This window comes from Miniopterus schreibersii (assembly GCF_964146895.1).
Source record: "Miniopterus schreibersii genome assembly, chromosome: 17".
Taxonomy (NCBI): domain Eukaryota; kingdom Metazoa; phylum Chordata; class Mammalia; order Chiroptera; family Miniopteridae; genus Miniopterus; species Miniopterus schreibersii.
Window position 1 is genome coordinate 42,639,483 of NC_138117.1, and position 20,669 is coordinate 42,660,151.

Sequence of the window (20,669 nt, forward strand, 5' to 3'; positions counted from 1 at the left end):
CACCACCTGGCTGCTCCTGCCTCTGTGCCCCTCCTCCCCCTTAGTTGTCTCGAATCACTGTGATTCCTAAAGGGGCAGCCCTCACGCCTCCTGGGCCACCCCCCCCACCCCCCCCACCCCGTTCAGGCCTTGTCTCCTCTGGGATGCCCTCCTGGGTTCACCCTCTGGCCCAGCCCTGCCTGTGCCCCCACCCTGTACTGCCCACCCCCACCTCACCGACAGCACGAAGTGCAGCTCTGCCGCTGTAGGGTTCTGGGTGATGAAGGTCTGCAGCATCTGGTCCAGCGCCTCTGAGGTCTGGTTGTAGAGAGTCTGTGTGGGGACGATACACCAGTCAGGTGGCCACCGAGCCCGGGTGGGTGGATGGAAGGTGGAGGCCTGTGCGGGGCTTAGTGCTTTTGGCCATCTCAGTGCTAGGGGCACCTGCTTCCCGCAGACTCCTCAGAGAGCTCACAGGTGCCCATGAAGGGCCCCATCACAATCCCTATTTGGCACATGGGGAGACTTGGCAGGAGGGTGGCCTGGGCCTTCCTAAGGGCACAGGTTCCTCAGGGGCTCGCTTCACAGGCATGCAACCCACACAGACCCTGGCCCCAGGAGGGCCCTGTGAGTGCACCATTCACTGCTCTGCTGGCACCATCTTGAAATTCTTAATGGACTTGAAGCAAGAGCCCCACATTTTCATTTTGCAGTGGTCCCAGCAAATTATGCAGCTGGTTCCAATTCTTGGGTCCCCCACATGAGGCCCCCAATCTTTACTGATCGGCTCACCAGGCATGCTCAGGGAGGGAGAGGGCCACAGAAATGACCTAGCCCACACTTCACCAGAACCCGTGAGAGCAGAGCCCTTGGACACTGGCCACCAATGCTCTGGGTGCCCTGGGGAGCTCCACAGGGCCTGGGACATAGCAGGTGCTCAGTTAACACCAGCTTCCTTCCAAGCATGAGAAGCAGGCAGAGCTGGATACGCTGGCCAGGTTCACACCTGTATGTTGGGTGGCTCCAGAAAGAGGCAGGTGTGTTTCTCCAGGACGTCCAGCAGCGGCAGGGCCAGCACGCTGCGGAGGCAGACAGATAGGAGCCGCGATTTCTTCTCTGTGTCCAAGGGCGGCCTCAGCTTACTGTGTGGAGGACAGAAGGCGGTGAGGGAGGGGCGTGGGAGCTGGGGATGGGAAGGGGTCGCCTGCCAGCATAGCCAGTAGTGTGTGAGCCCTGAGCAGTAGCGCCCCCCTTCCCCCAGGACTCAGGCATTCTATCCCATCTGGCCTTTCTGCTTTGAATACATGTACACTTCTGCCTCCCCAGCCTTTCCCCTCTGTGTCCTGTTGCAGGCCTCCTGCGCAGGTGACTTCCACAGGTGTTTGTAAGGGACTTACTGGCCTGCCTGGGAGCAGGGATTCATGAAGCCCTGTACCCCAGGAGTCCTTTATGAAGCATTCGGGTGTCTTCCCAGCTCTGGGTGCACAACTGGGATTTGAACCTGGTCTGACCACTCTGGGGAAGGCTGTCACAACTCCACCTCCCACCTTTCAAGTGCAGGGCTGGGCCGCAGGATGCTTGGCTGCTGCCTGCTGCCTGCTGGGTCCCTCTGCAGTTAGAGAGCATGCGGCTTTGAACTCCCTGAGCTCCCACTTCCTAGTCAACTCATCCTGTCCTGGCCAGGGTAGGGAGGCAAGGCACCCCCTCATCCTGCCTGTAGGTGGGTGGCTAAATCAGGACCTGCCACCTGTTCTGGCATCCCTGAGCCTCCCTTCCTTCCTTGGGATATTGGCTGGAATCTAGACAAGGCTTCCTCCTCCAACACCTGGGGCCTGCTCTAGACTCTGCCTGTAGCTGGGATTTTCCCTGACTGACTGCTCTGACCTTGAGTGTTTAGGGGTCAGCTCACTCTGGGGAGTGGCTGTGCCCCCAGACCAAATGCTCTGGCCTCTATGAGCTGCCCATCCCCCAGCCACCATGGCCACCTTAGCCCTTCCTAGGGGGGCTTTGACTTCTGACCTCTCGCTGTGTGGAGCTGGGGAGCCTACCAGAGGCTGGAGATGACATGGATGGTCTGCTGGCGAGTCAATGTACACAGTGAGTCCTTGGGCTCCTTCTCCATCAAAACCTGCAAATGCCCAGGTGAAGGCTGTCACTCATGCCTGGGCCTATCCCACTCCTGACACCAAGTTTGATATCTTCCTAAAGACCTCAGTGCCTAGTACTCGTGTGACCCACAGGATTATGCTCCAGCTCCTTATCCACCGGGTAGTCTGGCCACCACTTAGAGAACTAGAACATGGGCTTTAGAATTAGACAGGTCATGTCTAAATGCTGGTTTCCCACGTAGTAGCTGCCTGACCTTGGGCAAGTCTCCAAACTGCTCTGAGCTGTGTTAATTCACAAGCACCGTGGCTCTGGCGCATGGCGTTATGCATGAAGAAAGGCACTCGAAGCAGCGTCTGAATTGCAGCAGGAGTTCAGCAAAGAGGAAATGCTGTTGTTATTATTTGTAATTGCCCATCACATGTGTATTTCCTCCATAACCTTGGCGTTCTGTGAGGCCACAATCTCTAGTAACTACTGGTCTTATCTAGGTCAGGATGAGCAGAATGGATGGTTTTGACCTTTCTGGGCCTCAGCAAGGTTACCTGTGTGGGGGACATACCTGGCCAGCTCAGGGCCACTGGAAGAACTAAGTGAAGTGGGGGACATGGTTGTGCTCCCAGGTGTAAAAGGCTGTGAGGGGCTTGTTTATACTCTAGAAACCCAGCTGCTCCACCCCTTTCCCAGGGGTGCCTCTTATGAACAAACACTGCTGGTCTGAGGCGGGCAACCCCTCCACCCCCTTCCTCTGCCCAGGACCTGGAACTCACCATCAGGCATTCTGAAAGCTCTGGGATCTGGGAGAACTCGTAGCTTTGGGCGCCCCTGTTGCGGCTGATGGCCCCTACCAGCATGAGGATGGCAGTGAGGAAGCTCTGCTTCAGGGTCTCATCCTGGGGAGGAGGCCAGGAGCCAGGGGTGGGGAAGGCAGGAGAGAGCGAGAGTCAGTCAAGCATGGCAGCAGGCACTGCAGAGGGGGAGAGGGGTGGCCCCTGGCCCTGGACGTACCCAGGAGCTGTAGCGGAAGAAGAAGATCATCCGTGACAAGATGTTGTCCACCCATGGCAGGATGTGGGCCTTGGCCTTGACTGCCATCTGACCGTAGGCCAGGAGGATCGTGCTGCTGGCCCACCTCCACCGCAGGTCCTCTGAAGTCTGGCCCTGGGTGGGGTAGATGAGGAGCATCAGGGTGCTGCTGGGCCCCGACTCTGGGGGAGCAGTAACGGGAGGTATCCCAGGTCCTAGAAGGGTACTGGAGGCAGGGTGCTCTGAGGGATGGTGGGCCTCAGTTTACTTCAGCAGGAAAATAGGGAAAAATGCTTTTGCCCGTGAGAATGATTCAGGTGCAGGGAGGACAGGGTTGCTGCTAGTCCCTCTGCTGGGCACATGACCTCTGGCCCTTGTCTCATGTTTGAGACAAGGCCCGTGGTCTAAGACCTAATAGACACACGGCAGCCACCACTGCCATGCCTGAGCTGTGACCCAGCATTTCCCATCATGGCTCATTTCAACTCAACAACTGGCAAGGGAGGAAGGACTTGTTCAAGAGGGTAAACTGAGGCACAGGAGAGTCACACCACAGGTGGGTGTAGAAGTGGGTCCTGAACCAGAGGTCAGGACACAGGGTCCAAAGCTTGTGCCCCTAACTCGCCCCAGGGGATCCTGCTGGGAGGCTCAGACCTTTCTGGAGGGCAGGGGCCCGGATGTCCCAGTCCCTTGCTGGGGCTCCAGTGACCCCAGAGCCAGTACCTTTGGGGAGAAGCTGTGGAGGCTGCACTTGATGGGTGTGCTCCTGCCAAACTGCTCCAGGACAGCCCACACATGGTCCAGGTGGCGGACTGCAGTCAGCCCCACTGTGAGAGAGATGCCCTAAGGGGTGGGGGAACAGGGTCACTGTGTGGGGTCTGGAGTCTGACCCCTCACTGGGGGTGTGGAAAATGAGGCCCAGAAAGGGAGAGGACTTGTCTGAGGCCACAGACATCCACTTCCCACCCCCACACACTCTAAAACAGGCATCTCTCAGCCCAACCCCGTAGGAGTTTCTCTTATGGGCTCTGGAAGGTGGGTGGGGAGGCAGGAAGGAGAGGCCTGGAGGCCTGTAATCACCCCCACCCCATGCCCAGCTCTGAGCAGACATGAGCCAGACATGAGCCATGGTCCAGGAACTAAGTGTGTGATGAAAAAGAGGACCTAAGCTGTGATGGGCTCAGTCTGTGATGGGGTGAGGCTCAGAGTGTGACCAGGGTCAGGGCTCAGCAGGTGACCAAGAGCAGGCTAAGCCTGTGGCCAGGCTCAGTCAGTTTTGGGCTGGGCTGAGAGCTGGCCCTCACCTCCCTCTGCTTAGGCCACTGGTGGGATGTCTCCAGGAGGGTTCGCAGGTGTGTCCTGACCGTGGTGCTGCTCTCCTCAGCTTGAAGGATCAGCCCATAGAAGACGAACAGGAAGGCCTGGGGAAGGGTTCAGCTTCCTGTCCTGAGCCAGACCCATCTCTGTCCATCCCTGTCCAACCGGGTGGCCTGCCAGGGCTCCTGCAGCCACACTCTGTGGGACCATCAACCCCTGCCTAGTGGTGTGGTGAAGCTTAAGGGGTGTGGCTTCAGTGCTGCTCAGTGCCCCCCCTCTCGTTTCTCTTGGGTCCAGCAGTTTCTTTCTAGGGCCCAGCGCCTCACTTCGGGTGTGCATCCTATGGACAGGCAGCAGGGTTGTTCATGAGGAGGTAGAATGGGACCCACCTTCTCTGGGGGCTGCTCCTGGTATATAAGGTCAGGCTTGGTGAGTGCCCACAGCAGCTCCTTGGACCACCCGTCCATGTGCAGGAAATGGACAGACTTGACGGCTATCTGTGAGTAGACAGGGTGGGCAGGGCTGGAGCCCTTTCCCTGTGAGCTGGGTTCCACCAGCCTGGTCCACCCCGGCCACTTGGTGCCCTGAGTCACCGTCCTCTTGCCCCTTCCCCCTTCTGAGAATGTGTGTAGAGTTGGATTCTTTGTCCCTTAACTGTGATGGAATTAACCAGTGAAGTACCGGAACCCCGGAGTTTCCTTTGTGGGCAGATCTATAATTATGACTCCAGGTTCCTCCCTACAGGACCACTCAGACTTTCCGTTTCTCCTCGGGTCAGTTCAGTCACTTGTGTTCTTCCTAAATGGCCTAACTCACTGGAGTCATATCTCAGCATTGCCGTCTGGCCCTGAAGGCCGTGCAGTGCTTCTCCCCTGATCCTGGTGCTTTGTGGGTTTGTTTTAACCTTCTTGATTAACCTATCAAGGAGCTTATCGCTTTGCCAGTCTTTTGTGAATAACCTACCTTGGGTTTTACTCAGTCTCTATTGTTTTTTCTTTTAGAAACTTCCTTTGATTCCTCCTCTAGTTTTTATTACTTCTACTTACTTTGGGTTTAATTTGCTCGCTTTCTTTGAGAGCATTTTAAATTAAGGCTTAGATGACAGGTTTAAATTAAGGCTTAGATGACGGGTTTGCTGCCTTCTTTTCTAATATAGGCATTTAAAAATATAAATTTCTTTCTAAGCAATGTTTTTGGATGAACCCCACCAATGTCCATGTGCTGCACCCTCATCATTCAGCTCAAATGTTTCCTTAGTCCGCTCGTGGTCTCTCCAGTGACCCATGGGTTACTTACAATTTCCAAATATTTGAATTTCCCCCAGGTCTATTTTTGCTATTGACCTATAACTTATGTTCTGGTCATAAATGGGCTCTGCTTGGTTTCAGTCCTTTTAAATTTATTGGAACTTTACATATGGCCCAGCCATGAATCTATCTTGGTGAACGTCCTGTTTACATTTGAAAGGAATGCCAATTAGATCGATGTGGTTAATTAGGTTGTTCAAGTTGTCTATACCCTGAGTGATTTTCTGTCTTATTTCTCTATTAATTACTTGTATTGCGGCTGCTGCTGCTGCTGGTCTTGTTTCTTCTAGATACCATTTAATTACAATGATTCTGCTGCTGCTACTATGTGATAATAATAACTGACATTTAACAGGCCCTTTATATGGATTTTTTCTTATAACCCTGGCAACGGACATTTGAGCTAGGTACCTTCATCCCCGTTTCACAGATGAGGAAACTAAGGTGCCGAGAAGCAAAGGCAGGTCAGCCCGGTCCCACAGCTGAGACTGGTTGAATTTGGACTTGAACCCAGGTCAGCCAGTATCCTGTGCTCCTTCTCCCAGCCACACCGGCCCGCATGTGGGTGGGTGGTCAGACATGGACCTTCGAGGATACCACACCTTGGCAATGGTGTCTTCAGCCCACCCCAACCTGCTTCCTTCCTGCCAAGCTCTGAGATCCAGCCTCTGCATCCTCTCTGGCCCCCTCAGTCATGGACTCAGCCCCCAAGGTGGGTGGGAAGACCTTGTATGTGCTGGACACCTGCTCTGTTTCAGGTACTTAGGGGCCAAGGTTCAAATCCCAAGTCCCCCAGGGACCAGCCCCTTGACTGTGGTCAAGTCCTCTCCAGTCCCAAAGCCTGTTTGCTCATCTGTAAAGTGGGGCTCTCCCCACCCACCCAGAGCTGAGCATGTGCCTACCCATGTTAGTGTACTACCTGCTCCTCTGTCCCCCATTGTCCCCACAAAAGGCTCCCTCCCTACCTTGGTCAGCTGCTCTTCCCAGCACACCTTCTCCTGCTGGCTGAAGAGCTCCTCTGTGGGAAAGAAGGGTCACTGGAGGCCGGGGCTGATGTCACAGCCAGGTTGGATCTCAGGCTCTGTTTCCTCCATCCTTGGACACTGGACTGAGTCAGGGTGACATTGAGGTTGTCCTGCCTTTCCCTGTCTCAGCTCCAGGCTGGAGGGGAGCTCCAAGGACTGTGAACAGTGCTTGAGCACGGGGTCCAGAGCTGGGCTGGAGCTGTGGCCCCACTGGCTTTGCTGTGTGACCTCAGGAGGCCACATGAAGCTCCCCAATGGTGAACAAAGGGGCACTCCTGGCATGACTCTTTGGGATGTGCTGGGGTCCCCTCAAGGTAAGAAAATAAGGCTTAGAGGGGGGGCATTGTGAGACATTAAACCCAGCCTCAGAGGGAGAGGCTGCTTCAGGGATGACCCTGGGGGTCTCAGAGGTCACCCCAGGCACAGAGGGACCTCCACCCAGCCTGCCAGTCCCAGGGAAGGGATGCAAAGCCGAGGCAAGCTTGAGCCTACCTTCTCCTAGGCCTTAGTGTTTAAACTCCCAAGCATGGCCTTTGAGACCACATTATGTACTCCCACTGTCCCCCAACCCCTCGCTGCCACTGCCACCAATTCCTTTCTAAAGCCCTGAGGCATATACACCGTTCCCTCCTCAAACTCTTATTCATCCCTCAAGGCACAGCTTAGATCTGTCTGCCTTCTCCAGGAAGCCTTCCCTGATGGGCAGCAGTGAGCTCAGCTCATGCCCGATGAGAGTGATGCTTGCTTCCCTGTGAGCCTAATGGCACGTGACAGGTCCTCAGTCAACATTTGCTGTCTTGCAATAGCTGAACCCTCATCCTAGTGAGACCTCAACTTAGAGTCAGAATGGGCAACACAGCTGGGCAGTGTTCCCCTTTTGCAGGGGTCCCACATGGCCCGGCTGGCAGAGGGGAGGGGGGCTGTGGGTACTCGGTCTGCAGCTGGTTGCCCTCTGCCATGAACATGCCCAGCCCCCTCCTCGGTCCTCTCTCCATCACCTGCCCCACCCCCACCATGCCAGCCCAGGGCAAAGGTTGGCCTGGGGGTGCCTCAGGACCCATGAGCAGGACTTACGTTTAGAGGTCAAGATGCCCATCACATAGAGGAAGCTGCGGTGTGGGAAGACACCTGTCAGGACCTCGGTCTCCAGGTGCTGGGCCACCGCCCGCCATGAGTGCCTGCAGATGGCCACCAGCACGTTGCTGGCCGCGTCCTGATATGCCTCTTCCAGCTCCTGCAGGGCGAGGGGGGGTGAGCAGTAAGAGCGGCGCTTGTACAGGGAGCTCTGGCGGAGCACCCGTCTCCCACACCGGGGGGGCCGGGTAATGTGGGTTAAGAACTGGTCAGGTGCCTCGATGCCCTCCCCACTCTGCACACCTGGAGGGTCCAGTAAAGTCTGGAGGTCTGGTGTCTGGAGGAGCCACAGAGGGTTGCTGAGTGGGGAGGCCAGGCCAGGCCCGTAAGCACAGGAGTGGTCACCTGGTAGGCCAGGTCCTCCGCAACACCTCCTGGGCCTCAGTGCCAGGCCAAGCACTGGACCAAGGTCTTCTGTGCAAAGCCTGGATGGCCCAGGAGGGAAGACTGAGAGCTATGACATGGGGGTGCAGGGGTAGTGGGCTCACCTCTTTACTCCACAATGGACCCCACATCCCATCAGCCCACCTGTGTGTTCAGAGCGTCCGAACAACTCCTGACCACCGGCAGACAGCTGCACAGGGGCAGGCCTCGCACATGGGAGACAGTGAAACCCACCACCACAAACCCGATGAAGCCCAGACGCAAGCAGCTGGGAGGACACAGAGGCCAAGCAGGGAGATGGAAACTCCCAGCAGAGCAGAGCCTCTTTAATATCCTCTGAGAGATAAGAGCCAATATTGCATCTGTGACTGTACGAACGTGATGCGAGAGAGGAACATTCCGAGAACAAATCTAGATCTCTTGAAAGTTAAAGATATGGGGGGAAACTCAATTAGGAGGTTTGGAAGGCAACAACGAATCTTCAGGGGGCAGAACGAAGGGCAGAGAGACGGAAGGAGAGGCAAGACAATGTTAGGAGCTTTCAAAACACCTCCTCTGAATGTTAGCCTCCCAGGAGACATCATCGCCGGTGCATTAGCATAAACCATCGCCACAGAGGAAGGAGCTAAGCTGCCAGATGACAAGGGCGCAAGACTGCAAAGCCTGGTGGCTAAAAACAGCCCAGAGCCAGGCGCCACTGTGCACCCGCAGAGCGTGCAGGGCACAGAGAAGCTGCCAGGAGCCTCCCAGCAGAAGGCGGGCCCCGGTAAAGGATGGCTCCGGAGTCTCCGCAGCTGCACCGGGGGCAGGGAGACAACGGGATACCAGCTCCAACGTGCAGTCCGTGGTGAACAGAACAGAGATTTCCAGAAAGGCAAGGTCTCAAAGTGGTGCTTCCAGAGCACCTTCCTTGAGAAGCTGCTACAGGCTGTGTCTCCATTTTGAGAGGGTGAACGGGAAAGAGGAAGGCTTGGGGAATAGGAGACGGGGTCCCCAAGTGGGGTGGGTAATGAGAGTCCCAGTCCTGGCTCGGATGCTGAGACGTGCTTGGCTGGTCTGGACCTGGGTGGTGACCTGCCTGCTCTGCTCTGTGAGTCGTGGGCCAGCTTGTGGCACCCACAGGAGTGCCCGCCCCAACCCAGGCTGGAGGCAGCCCCCAGAACTACCCAGACCCTCCCATGCTGCCCCAGAGGGGCTCCTGTCCGCCCTCGGCAGGGCTGAAGCCAGGCTGCCGCCTGGACAGAGATGGGCTCTGCTCGTCCTGCAGCCCTGCCCACCTGGGTCACGCCTCCCCTCTTCATTATTATTATTAGTCTGTAATTATACTCGGATGCCTTGCACTTTTAACGTATACCTGATTTACTTCACAATGATGGTTAAATATTTTCTAATAAATTAAAAAAAAGAATTTTAGGAAAACGGCTATAGTAGGTAGGGCTATCCTCTTATTTTTCTCTAGGAGTCACACTGGGGCAATGAGCAGGCACTTTGTGGGGGGCATGGCATCTGTGAACCTGCTGCTTGCCAGCTGGCTATTGACTGCAGCCCGTCTTGTAAGTGTGGCACCTCGGTCCCTTTGTCTGTGAGGGGGGTTCGTAAATGCTTGTTGGGGTGAGATCATGCCCATCTTCACCTCATGGAGACCCAGAGCTTGGACCCGTGGTGGTGGGCCTGGAGACCCATCACTAATCTCCAGCCATGAATAGTTATGTGTTTATTGGTGAGTCCACCATGGGGCTGCCCTAGGCTAGTGGTTGGAGTAAAGCCACTGCCCCCAAGCCCCTGAAGCCACAATCAGCTGAGAGAGTTGGCTGGCCTGGAGCAGGCCCCTAGATTGCAGCTTGGGGGGATATGGGGTTGGGAGTGGTCCAGGTCCAAACCTGTATGTCTCCATCAGGCAGGACCCCAAAGGTAGGCAACCAAGAGCTGAGTCACAGCCTGGGTGATGGATGAGACTCACAGCTACTTCCAGAGCTGCGGTATGGGAAGCCCCAGTGGGAATTGTAAGAAAACGGGTAGAGAGGGGGGATCAGAGCCTACCACAGGGCAGGGACCTGCAGGGAAAAGGTGCTGAACTGCAGCAGACATTTGGCTCTCCACTTAAGGGTCCTGAGGCCTCAGACAACAATGAGCTCTCTGAGCCTCACCTTTCTCAACTGTGAAATGGGTTCATGAAGTTGTCCCTCTGAAGGGGCTGGTGGTAAGAAAATGAGAAAATGGATAGGAATTGCTTGGTCAACCCACGGCTGGGCTGTCCTAGCATATTTGGAACCCTGGGGCAGCTGCCTGCCTTCCCGGGAGTCCAGGGGAGGGGGGAGGCCCACCGTGGACTTGGTCATGTTCTCCAGGGCCAGTTTCATGAAGGCTTTCTCCCAGGTCTGCTCCAGTGAGTCACTGGCTCCAATGACGGTCTCCAGAATGTGGAACAGCCGGAACTTGTGCCTGTTAGAGATCTGTGGGCAGTAGATTGGGCAGAGGCTCATGGACAAGTTGGGAGTCACCAGCGAGAGCTTGGGGTGGGGGAGGGGGAGGATGCCCAAAGGAAAAGATCCTAAGTGGATGCCTTTGGCCATTTGGCCAATATCCATTTATGAACACCTACTATATGCAGGCCTTGAACTAGGTTCTGCAGAGACAGATGAATGATAATGTGTCCCTATCCTCAGGGAACTGCTATGGGATTTTAAAAGCATTCCATCTTTAAAGCCAGTTTATTTATTTCTTCATTTATTCACTCATTCGTTAAAACTCACATCTTCCCCAGCAATCATCCACCCATCCATCCATTCACCCATCCATCCACCCACCCACCCATCCATCCACCCACCCATCCATTCAGCCATCCATCCACCCATCCATCTCTCCCACTTAATAGCTCTGTGACTTTAGGCAAATCACTTCCCTTCTCTAAGCCTCAGTTTCCTCATCTATGGGGATCATAATATCTGTATCACGAGATTGTTCTTGGGTCAGTCAACACATATTGGTCCAACTTTTCTTCCTTCCGCCTCAGCCTATTGGAGATTGACTTGCCCCAAATCATTTAACTGCCATATGGAGAAGCCAAGATTTGAGCCTGCCCCAAGATTGGGATCCAGCCCTCCCCTCTGTTCCCTGTGCCTCCCACGAGTGGCCCAAGCAGCTCCCACCTCAGGGTTGTCTACAAAGTAGTCATGGATGGTTTCCAGCACCAGGTTGGGGGCCTTGTGAGCCATGTTCTTGATTTTCTTGACAATGTGCTTCAGGCGGACAGGGTCCGAACCATTCAGGTCTCGGAGCATCTTGAAGCAGATGGCTAAACCACATGGAAAGAAGCTGTGAGGGTGGATGGACTGTGGGAAAGTCCCATTGAGCCAGCAGGGCTGGGTGGGCTGGGAATGGGAAGAAGAATGGGCTGGGAATGATCTGAGAGTGAGGACTGGAGCACTGAACACATCCTGGGCCTCCTGTCTGTCTAGTCAGTCCTTCTGGAGTTCAAGATAGAAGGAGCAGGAATGCATGCATATTTCCTTCTCTTCATTGATCCAGCCATTCTTTTATTCATCCATTTATCCATTCATCTGTCATCCACCTACCCACTGGTCCATCTGCCCATCCACCTATATATTCATAAATATGTTTGTTCATCAGTCCAGCTATCCATCCACTTGTTTGTCCATTCTTACACTCATCCACCAATCCAACCATTAATAAATATATCCATCCATCCATCCATTGGTCCATCCATCCATCCATCCATCCATCCATCCATCCATCCATCCATAAATTCATCATCCATCCCTCTCTCTCTCCTTCTGTTCATTCCTTCATCCCTCCACTCTCCATCCAGTCATCCCATGTTCAATAATGTTCACTCTGGGTGGTCATAGGGCTGTATTTGGGAGCTCAAAGAGAAGTCAAGGACCAGCTATGTTCTGAAGGAGCCTCCAGCCCAGGGAGACATGCCCAGTATCAGTGGACATTGGTTCTGTGGGGTAGTTGTATAAAAGGCCCTGGGCACACAGAGGACAGGGGCAATAAATCCTGACTAAGATGGAAGGGCAGTCAAGGCTGGCTTTCCAAAGGAGGCAGAAATTTAACTTTGCTTAGAAGGGTGTGGGCAAGTCATTCTTTGAATGAGGGGAAAAGCATTTCAGGGAGTGGGCCAGGCCTAAGCTGAGGTTCTAAGGTGTGAAAGGTGTGGTAGGAGAATAGAGGTGAAGTGAGGTGTTAAAGAGGGCACTTTGGGGATTCAGGAGGCATGAAGGGGCCAAGGAGGGCATGCAGGGCTCTCTGCTGAAAGCTGCACTATGCCCACACCTCTGGTATCCCCCAGGTCCTAGAGGGTGGACTCCCCCTGACACTCATCCCCAGGACTTCTTTGGGCAGAGGGCCATGATGGAATGTGCTGGAACCTGAGTCCTGGGGCTGTGATCACCTGCATTGTAGGCTTTCTCCAAGAACATCTTGTGCTCCTGGGGCACCAGGGCAGCCTGGCTGCTATTCGACTTGCACAGGAGGATGGTGGTGGGGTGCATCAGTCTGTCCCTGTGGGCAGAGGTCTGAGGTGCCTTTCTGCAAGACGGGTCCCTCGTGGATTCCGAGATGGAGGAGATTCTGAAATGGAAAAGGGCTCCTGGGTGTACATGCCTGGGCGCCCTGTGTGTGTTCATGGATATGAGCGCAAGGGACACTGAGAGCACCTTGGTCTGGCTCAGGCTTAGTCTAGTCACATCCTTCCAGGTGTCCACCCTTGTGTTCAGTGGACTGACTGAGCTCTGGAAAGAGGGCACAAGTCTTGTAGCCTCAGGGACACTGTTGAGTTGGCAGCATTGCCTGTGGGCCTGGGGGGTGGGCCTGACTTCCCAGCCAGTGTTTGGGGGGACAGGCAGGGTTGGTAGGACTGGAGCGTTCGGGGTACAGCATCCCTGGCTCCAGCTCTTGCACTGACTTGGAGGAGGATGTGGCCTTCCCAGGGCCACACAGGACCGCCCTGGCCACTGCCCATCCCTGGTGGGGTGTTGGAGGGAGGTCAGAGACCGTCCGGGGCAGGCAGGCAGCAGTATATTAGACGGAGTTCGTTTCTCAGTATTTTACCCACCCACTTGTTTCACCGTGTAAGAAATACATCAGATCATGTCACTCAAAATCCTCCCATCATTCCCCATAAAAAAAAGCTACTAAAATTAAAAAAGCGAGTTTATAAAATTTGCAATATAAAGTCAGTGTGCAAAAAGCAGTCATATTTCTATATACTAGCAATAAATAATTGGGAATTGAAATACAAAAGGTACCATATACAATAGCACTAAAGGCTATGAGATATTCAGGTATAAACCTAACTGATAATTGTCAGATATATATACTATAAAGCACAAAACAGTGATGGAAGGAATCAAGAAAACTTTAATGACAGGAGACACACCATGTTCATGGATTGGAAGACTCAATATTGTTAAGATACCAATTTTCTCTAAATTTATCTAGATATTTAATACAATTCCAATGAAAATCACAGGAGTTTTTTTTTTTTTTTTTGTAGTAACCAACAAGTTGTTTCTAAAGTTTATATGGAAAAGTGAAGGAACTGAGATAGCCAAAGCAATTTTGAAGAACAATATTGGAGGAGCAACACGACTGATTTCAGGATTTATTACAAAACTACAGTAGATGAGACAATATGGCATGCTGAAAGCATAGAAATATAAATAAATGGAACAAAACATAGAGTCCAGAAAAAGACCTACACATACAAGGCCAATTGATTTTTGATAGAGGTGCAAAAGCAATTCAATTAAGAAAGGACAAACAAATGGTTTTGCATTTTGGATATACACATGCAAAAACCCCCTGATTTATGCCTCAAACCATGTACAAAAATTAACTCAAAGTAGATAGGCCTCAAAGTAAAACCTAACATTCTAAAACTTCCAGAAGAAAAAAAAAAAATCTTCATGATCTTGGTTTAGACAAAGATTTATTACTTTGACACCAAAAGAACTATCCATAAAGGAAAAAAATGATAAAATTGGGTTTCATCAGAATGAAGAACTTCTGCTTTTGGAAAGAAAGCTATAAAAAATGAGAAGATAAGCTGTGGACTCGGAGGAAATATTTGCATATCACATGTCTGATAAAGGACTGTATCTGGAATATATAAGGAACACAACACAGAACAAAATCACTAACAACCTGTCAAAATATGAGCAAAAGATTGGCACAGATGTTCTATCCAAAGAGATAAACAGACGGCAATTGACACACAAAAAGTGCTTGACATCTTTCCCCAGGAGAGAAACACATTAAAGCCACAGTGGGATATCACCACACGTCAGCCAGAACCGTTAAAATCGGGGGAACGGAACATACCAAGTGCTGGCGAGGTTGCAGAGCAACTGGACATCTCCCACACCATGTGGGGTGCAAAACGGCACAGCCAGCGTGGAAGGCAAAACACACCCCACCCGGCTCAGCTCGCTCACACCTGCGCGTTCGCTCAAGTGCAACGACAACTTCTGTTTACCCAAAAATCTGTACACCAGTGTTTATAGTGGCTTTATTTGTAACAGCCCCAAATGAAAAATACCCAAAGGTCCTTAAAGCGGCGAGCGTATACACCATGCTATATCCAGAGAAATGCCTCTCAGCGGCAACAGAGGTGAGAGACCCATACGGGCGACGGCACGTGCCCTTCAGCGCGTTGCGCGTGGAGAGAACCCCCAGCTCCACGGGCCGGGCGAGCCGCCGCTGCCTGTGAGCCACCCTCGTTCGCTCAGTGGGTGCTCAGTAAATGCCTCCTGTGTGCCAGGCGCCGCTGCAGCCACCAGGACACACAGAAGCCCCTCCCCTCGCCACACCCCGTTCCCGGGGAGAGAGACGGACAGACAAGCAGCTATGAATCTGGGGACAATCCGCAGGGACAGGGATGGACAAGCGGTGGGGGTCAGACTTCAGATAGCCTGGCTCAGGGATGCTCAGCGAGGACGTGCCCCGCGCGTGCGGGTGACGAGCAATGAAAGTGAGGCGCATAAATGAGGGCGTGCTGGGCCTAGGCAGCTCCCCCGCGGCCTTCTCACCGCCCCCACTGCCACCAGTGGGGCCTCACCGACCCCACGAGCTGCGGGCGCAGAGGGTGACCTGTCCCAAGACACACAGCCTCTGCAAAACGGTGAAGCCTGCATCCCCGAGAGCCCCACCTTTCACACGAAGCCTGTGGGCATCTCATGCCACACGGGCTGGAGCCTGGTCTCCCTCTGTGCCCAGGAGGGGCCTCAGGCCCGTCAGTGCAGCCATAGGCCCTACTGAGACTGTTATCTCCCCCGAAACCCACATCCCAGCCCTTCAGTGACCAAAATTGAATGTATTTTTTTTCTTTTTTCTTTTTTAAAAAAATATATCTTTATTGATTTCGGAGAGAGGAAGGGAGAGGGAGAGAGAGAGATAGAAACATCAATGATGAGAGAGTCATTGATCGGCTGCCTCCTGCACGCCCCCCACTGGGGATCGAGCCCGCAACCCTGGGCATGTGCCCTGACCGGGAATCGAACTGTGGTCTCCTGGATCCTAGATCAACACTCAACTGCTGAGCCACGCCCGACTGGGCGCAAAATTGAATGTATTTTTAATACAAAGAAACAATGGGAACACAGACAAACCGCTGCAGACTGGAGAGTGTTCTCCCCTTAGAAGCATCCACGACCGGGCGAGGAGGACACAGCCCGACACCCCGAGACAAGGGTGTGCTGATCAGAACACTGAGGTGGAAGATGCAGGGCTGCTCCCGGAACAGCCCGCAGGGAGGGGCTCATTGGCCGGAACTGACTCGGAACCGCCCAGGGTAGTCTGCGGAGCTGGCCTCCCTGTGCCCCCAAGGAGGGCACCCTCCAGCCTGCAGCAAGGGGGCAGAGGAAGAAGGTGGAGCTGCCCCCAGGGCCCGCCCAGGACACTCTGGACACTGGGGCCCTAAGGCCATAGAGGAACCTTCTTTGAAGAAGCCGAAGCTCAGGGGAATAGGACAGTCTGTCCTCCAAAAGTAGGCATGTGAGGACTGGACTGACACTCGGCTGGCTACACCTTTTGTCCTCACAAGCGTTCAACACCACTTGGCTGAATTCAGGTTCCCGCCTCCCAGCTGCCTCTCCACCACACCAAGGGCTTTGGTGGGGCCACTCCCCCAGCTGCTGTGGCTGCAGGACCACTCCCTCCTCAGCCAGGGAGCCTGGCGGGTCTGCTCTCGCTCCCCGCTCCCTGCAGGGAAGCTCTCTCCGAAAGAGGGAGAGGCCAGGGCACTGTGGGAAGCAGGGCATTGGGGTCCCCTCCTCGGCCTCCAGGTCCCTGTCTGGCCCTGGCTGACCTGGGGCTCTGGGACACGTCTGACGTCGTCCTGTCAGCCATGGTATGGCTGCGTTGCTTTTCCGAATGCTGCCCATCCATCTGGGGTGCGCTTTGACGAACCCACAGGCCCTGTCCTCATGCCAGTGGGACAGCCCTATCTCTGGGCACCCTCCCTGGCCCTGCCAGTCCTGACCTCACCCCTGAGGTCACAATGGTTCCAGTGTCCAGGACCTTTGCAGGGACAGCGTTGGGAAACAGTGCGCTTGTGGGTACTTGTGTGTCCAGTGTGGCCTTGGGCCTGGCCCTTCCATCTCTGGTTCTCAGCTGTCCCCTGTGAGACCCACGGAACAGCCCCAGCAGATACCTTGGCTGCAGCCTGCGAGAGACCCTGAGACAGGAGATCCAGCTAAGCTCGGTGGGACTCCTGACCTGAGAAACTGTGGGACAGTAAATGTGTGCTGTTTGAAGCACTGTGGTTTGGGGTCATTTGTTACACAGCAGTAGATAACTACTATATGTTTTGTAGCAGGAAACGGACAGAGTTAGGATCCTGTGTGGTTCCATCACACTGGGGTGAGGTCCAGACACAGGGCTGCAGACTCAGTCCCAGGACATGGGGAAGGACACCTACTGGGCTGTGGAATCTGATCCTTGTGCACTTTCCCCTAACTCTCACCATATTTGAAGATGGCGAGATGTCAGGGTCGAAGTGTTCCTGTGGGGGCACAACTGGTACCTGCCTCCCCATGAACTTCTTAGGAATTAGGGGGCACTGTCAGCACCAGGGGTCACAGTCTCTGCTAGATATGGGCTCCCAGCCTGGTGGCCATTTCTCACAGCCCAGGAGCCTGCTGTGCTCACCACCCTGCACCCTGGCATTAGGATGAAGCTCAGAGAAGGTCAGGAACTGGCTGGAGTTTGCACAGCAGTCAGTGGTGGAGCCAGGTTCAAACTGAGGTCCCTAACCCCAGTCCAAGGTGAGGATGAAGCCCATGGACCACCTCACACCTGCCTCCCCTTCCCACCCCCCAGGGTGCCAGCTCCTCCCCAGGGTTCAAGCTCAGCTGGGGCCTGGAGGCCCACTCGCCCGCGCCTCCACACTACCAGCAGATGGCACCATAGGCCCAGGCAGGACTCCCGGCAGGGGCTGGGCGGGAGCAGGGAGGCTATTCTTTCAGGGACAGGCTCTCCCCAACCCCACAGCCCTCCTGAACCCAGAAGGGCGGTCAGGTCAGAGTGTGTGTGGGAGGGGCCCCTGACATCCCACTGCTCGGGGGTGGTCCTGGGGCTGTGGACACCACTACCACCGGGAGGTCGCCGTGAGAGAGCTCCAAGTGCTGCCACCTCAGCACCTTTGCATAGGTGGGTGGTCCCACTTCCCAGGCTCCTTCCCGCTGCAGCTGGGGACCGCATAACAGGATGCTGCTACTGCCCCCAGGAGAAGGGGCCTGACTCAGGGCTGGCAGCCCAGCCCATGCCCTGCTACTGAGACCCCATCTCTCTGCCCCTCTCCAGTTCCTCCCTCTGGAACTTGGCAGCTGGTTCCAGCACTTCCTGGCTCAGGAAGTTACTCCCCTCTGTGGGCCTTCCGGGGGGTGGCAGTGAGAACACCCACCTGAAGGGCCTACTCTGTTCCTGGCCCCTGGGGTCAGTCCCAGTCCTGCCAGCCCACCCAGGTTCACCGTGTTCTGCGCACGCCTGCACTCCATCTGCTGGAACGGCCCTGCCCCGTCACTGCTCCAGGGGCCTTTGCTTATGGCCCAGGCCAGGCCTGTGCCCCTCCCCAGCCCCCAGCTCCCAGCCCCCAGGCCTGGGACTCCCTTTCCCCTGAGTTCATAGCCAGGGTCTCCCCACTGGACCTTGCACCCCATGAAGGTGGAGACCAGAGTTCCTTCCCTGCTGGGCTCCAGCGCCTAGTATGTGCCCACAAAGTGTCTGCTAGGTGAAAGCAGAAGATGAGCCCTTTATAGGGACTGCCCAAGTGTGGGGGTCCTGCCTTATGGGTCTGGGATCCATGGGGTGGGGGCCCAGTGTCAACAGAAGCCTCCGGGCCCCCAGCAGGTGCACTGCCGGGGGGGGGGGGGGGCTCCCTTCCAGAGCTTCCTCCCTTCACACTGGCTCCTAATCTTTCACAGAAAGAAGAGGGAAAGGCAAAAGAAAGAGGTTTTCTCCTCCGCTTTCTGAAAATGAGATTTTAAAAATAACTGCAAGACGGTGGCAGCATCAGGGAGGATTATCTGGGAAGCGTGGGCTGAGCCGAGCCTTCCCCTGGGCCGCCCTCCGCTCTCCCCCTGGCTGTAGCCTGCAGGCCTTTGCCCCCCTGCCCTCTCTGCCTGGACCCCCTTCTCTGCCTTCAGGGAGGCAGGAAAAGGGAATCGTGCAGTGGGGGAGCTGCTGGGAATGGAGGTGATGGGGTGGCGAGGGAGGAAGGCACGTGTGGGCTGTGGCCCCCCAGCTGGAGAGGGGTCTGGCCCCCCATTCTCCCCGCTCTTGCTTAAGGCCCCTGCTCCTTCTCCTGGCTCACTGCTCACCAACCGAGCCACGCAGCCTCCTGGGCTGTGTCCTGTTCCCCTGGACACTGTGCCTTTCTTACCTCAGGGCCTTTGCACATGCAGTACCTCAGACCTGGTCCCCTCCCTTCACATGACATGCAGCCCTTACCCTCAGCGTCAATGCCATTTCCCCAAGAGGCTGTCCCTGATCACAGAATGGTGCTGAGGTGTCCCTCCACCCCTGCCACTCTCACAGCTCTGGACAGTTTCCTTATCACAATTGGTGTTTCTTTTATTTATTGATGAACTTGTCCTTTACGTATCTCTCCAGCTAGACTGTAAGCTTCTTGTAGTGGGGATTGGGGAGCAGACAATACTGCCCCCCCACATCCCACGGGTGCTTACTGTTTCTGTAGTTCAGTGCCAGCCCTGCCTTTCTTTGTCTTAGGGGCTCACTGGCCACTGCCTGAAGGAACCAGAGAATCAACTCTCCTAGGAGCAGCTCTCAACCCATGATTGATGGGTAGGGGGGTGACTAGCGGGGCTCTTCACCCCTCAGACAGGAACGCCCAGTGGGATAAAGTCCCAGTGACTCCCAGAGATGACCACTTGCCTGATGACACCCTTGATTGGTCTCCTTCTGTCACCCTGGGGATGTTTCCCAGTGACCTCAGTCCTCACACCACTGCCTTAGGGTCTACATAATGGCCCCCCAAAGATATTTATGTTCTAATCCCCGGAATCTGTCATTGTTAGCTTACCTGGCAGTAAAGGAGTTTGTGGCTGTGATTAAGTCAATGATCTTGAGGTGGGGAGATTATCCTGGGTTATCTGGGTGGTCCCTACATGCAATCACAGGTGTCCTTGTAAGAGAAAGTTTTGATACAGACAGAAGAGGAGAAGGCCATGTGACCACAGAGGCAGAGATTGGGGTGATGTGGCTACAAGTCAAGGAGTGCCAGCAGCCACCAGAAGCTGGGAGAGGCAGGAACTGGTTTTTCCCTAGAGACTGTGGCAGGAGAGCAGCCCTGCCAGCACCTTGATTTCGGCCCAGTGATACTGCTTTAAACCACACGGCGTGCGGGGACTTGTGACAGTGGCCCAGGAAACTAACACACTGTGCTTGGGAAAGCCCTGTGTTTGTCTTAATTATTGTGGCAAACTGGAAGCTGTCCCTCTGGATGCTGGCACCTTGCTGCCAGGTGTGGACTGCACTTCCCAGCCTCCCTTGCAGCCGAGTGACCGCATGACTCGATTCTCAGGCCTCCTTTGAGAAGTGATGTGCACCATTTCCCTTGACCTTCTAACCCTCTTCCAGGGGTTGGGATGCAAAGTGGTGGGACTCCATTCAACCCAGCAAATAAACACAGTTATCTCCCTGAGCCTCAGTTTCCCCATCTGTAAAATAGGGCTGAAAGCAGTTTACCTGAGATTAAATGAGAAAAGTAATTACTGTAGAGAAGCGATGATATAATGTAACAAAATAGAAATTCAACCTGGTCATAAAGGACCCCCTCCTACCCCTCGGGACTGGTTTCCTGGTCACCAGGGACAGGAGCCTGGTGGCTACAAAGCCTCCAGTCTTA

General features: G+C 54.6%; 1 protein-coding gene across 1 annotated transcript in view; it reads right to left on the reverse strand.

Annotated features, from left to right (window-relative positions):
* LOC308547130 (maestro heat-like repeat family member 5) overlaps positions 1-12,834 on the reverse strand; it is a gene marked incomplete at its 3' end in the record, with an annotated part of 35,091 nt that extends 22,257 nt beyond the window's left edge. Inside the window, exons 1-13 of the mRNA XM_081116913.1 lie at positions 12,696-12,834; positions 11,428-11,573; positions 10,603-10,731; positions 7,835-7,994; positions 6,701-6,753; positions 4,818-4,925; positions 4,416-4,532; positions 3,835-3,954; positions 3,094-3,291; positions 2,856-2,978; positions 2,028-2,107; positions 986-1,121; positions 217-312 (exon numbers count right to left, since the gene is read on the reverse strand). Of these exons, the coding sequence (XP_080973039.1) occupies positions 217-312; positions 986-1,121; positions 2,028-2,107; positions 2,856-2,978; positions 3,094-3,291; positions 3,835-3,954; positions 4,416-4,532; positions 4,818-4,925; positions 6,701-6,753; positions 7,835-7,994; positions 10,603-10,731; positions 11,428-11,573; positions 12,696-12,795 (1,566 nt within the window). The 5' untranslated portion in view covers positions 12,796-12,834. The remainder of the gene's footprint in view (positions 1-216; positions 313-985; positions 1,122-2,027; positions 2,108-2,855; positions 2,979-3,093; positions 3,292-3,834; positions 3,955-4,415; positions 4,533-4,817; positions 4,926-6,700; positions 6,754-7,834; positions 7,995-10,602; positions 10,732-11,427; positions 11,574-12,695) is intronic.
* Between the last annotated feature and the right edge of the window lie 7,835 nt (positions 12,835-20,669).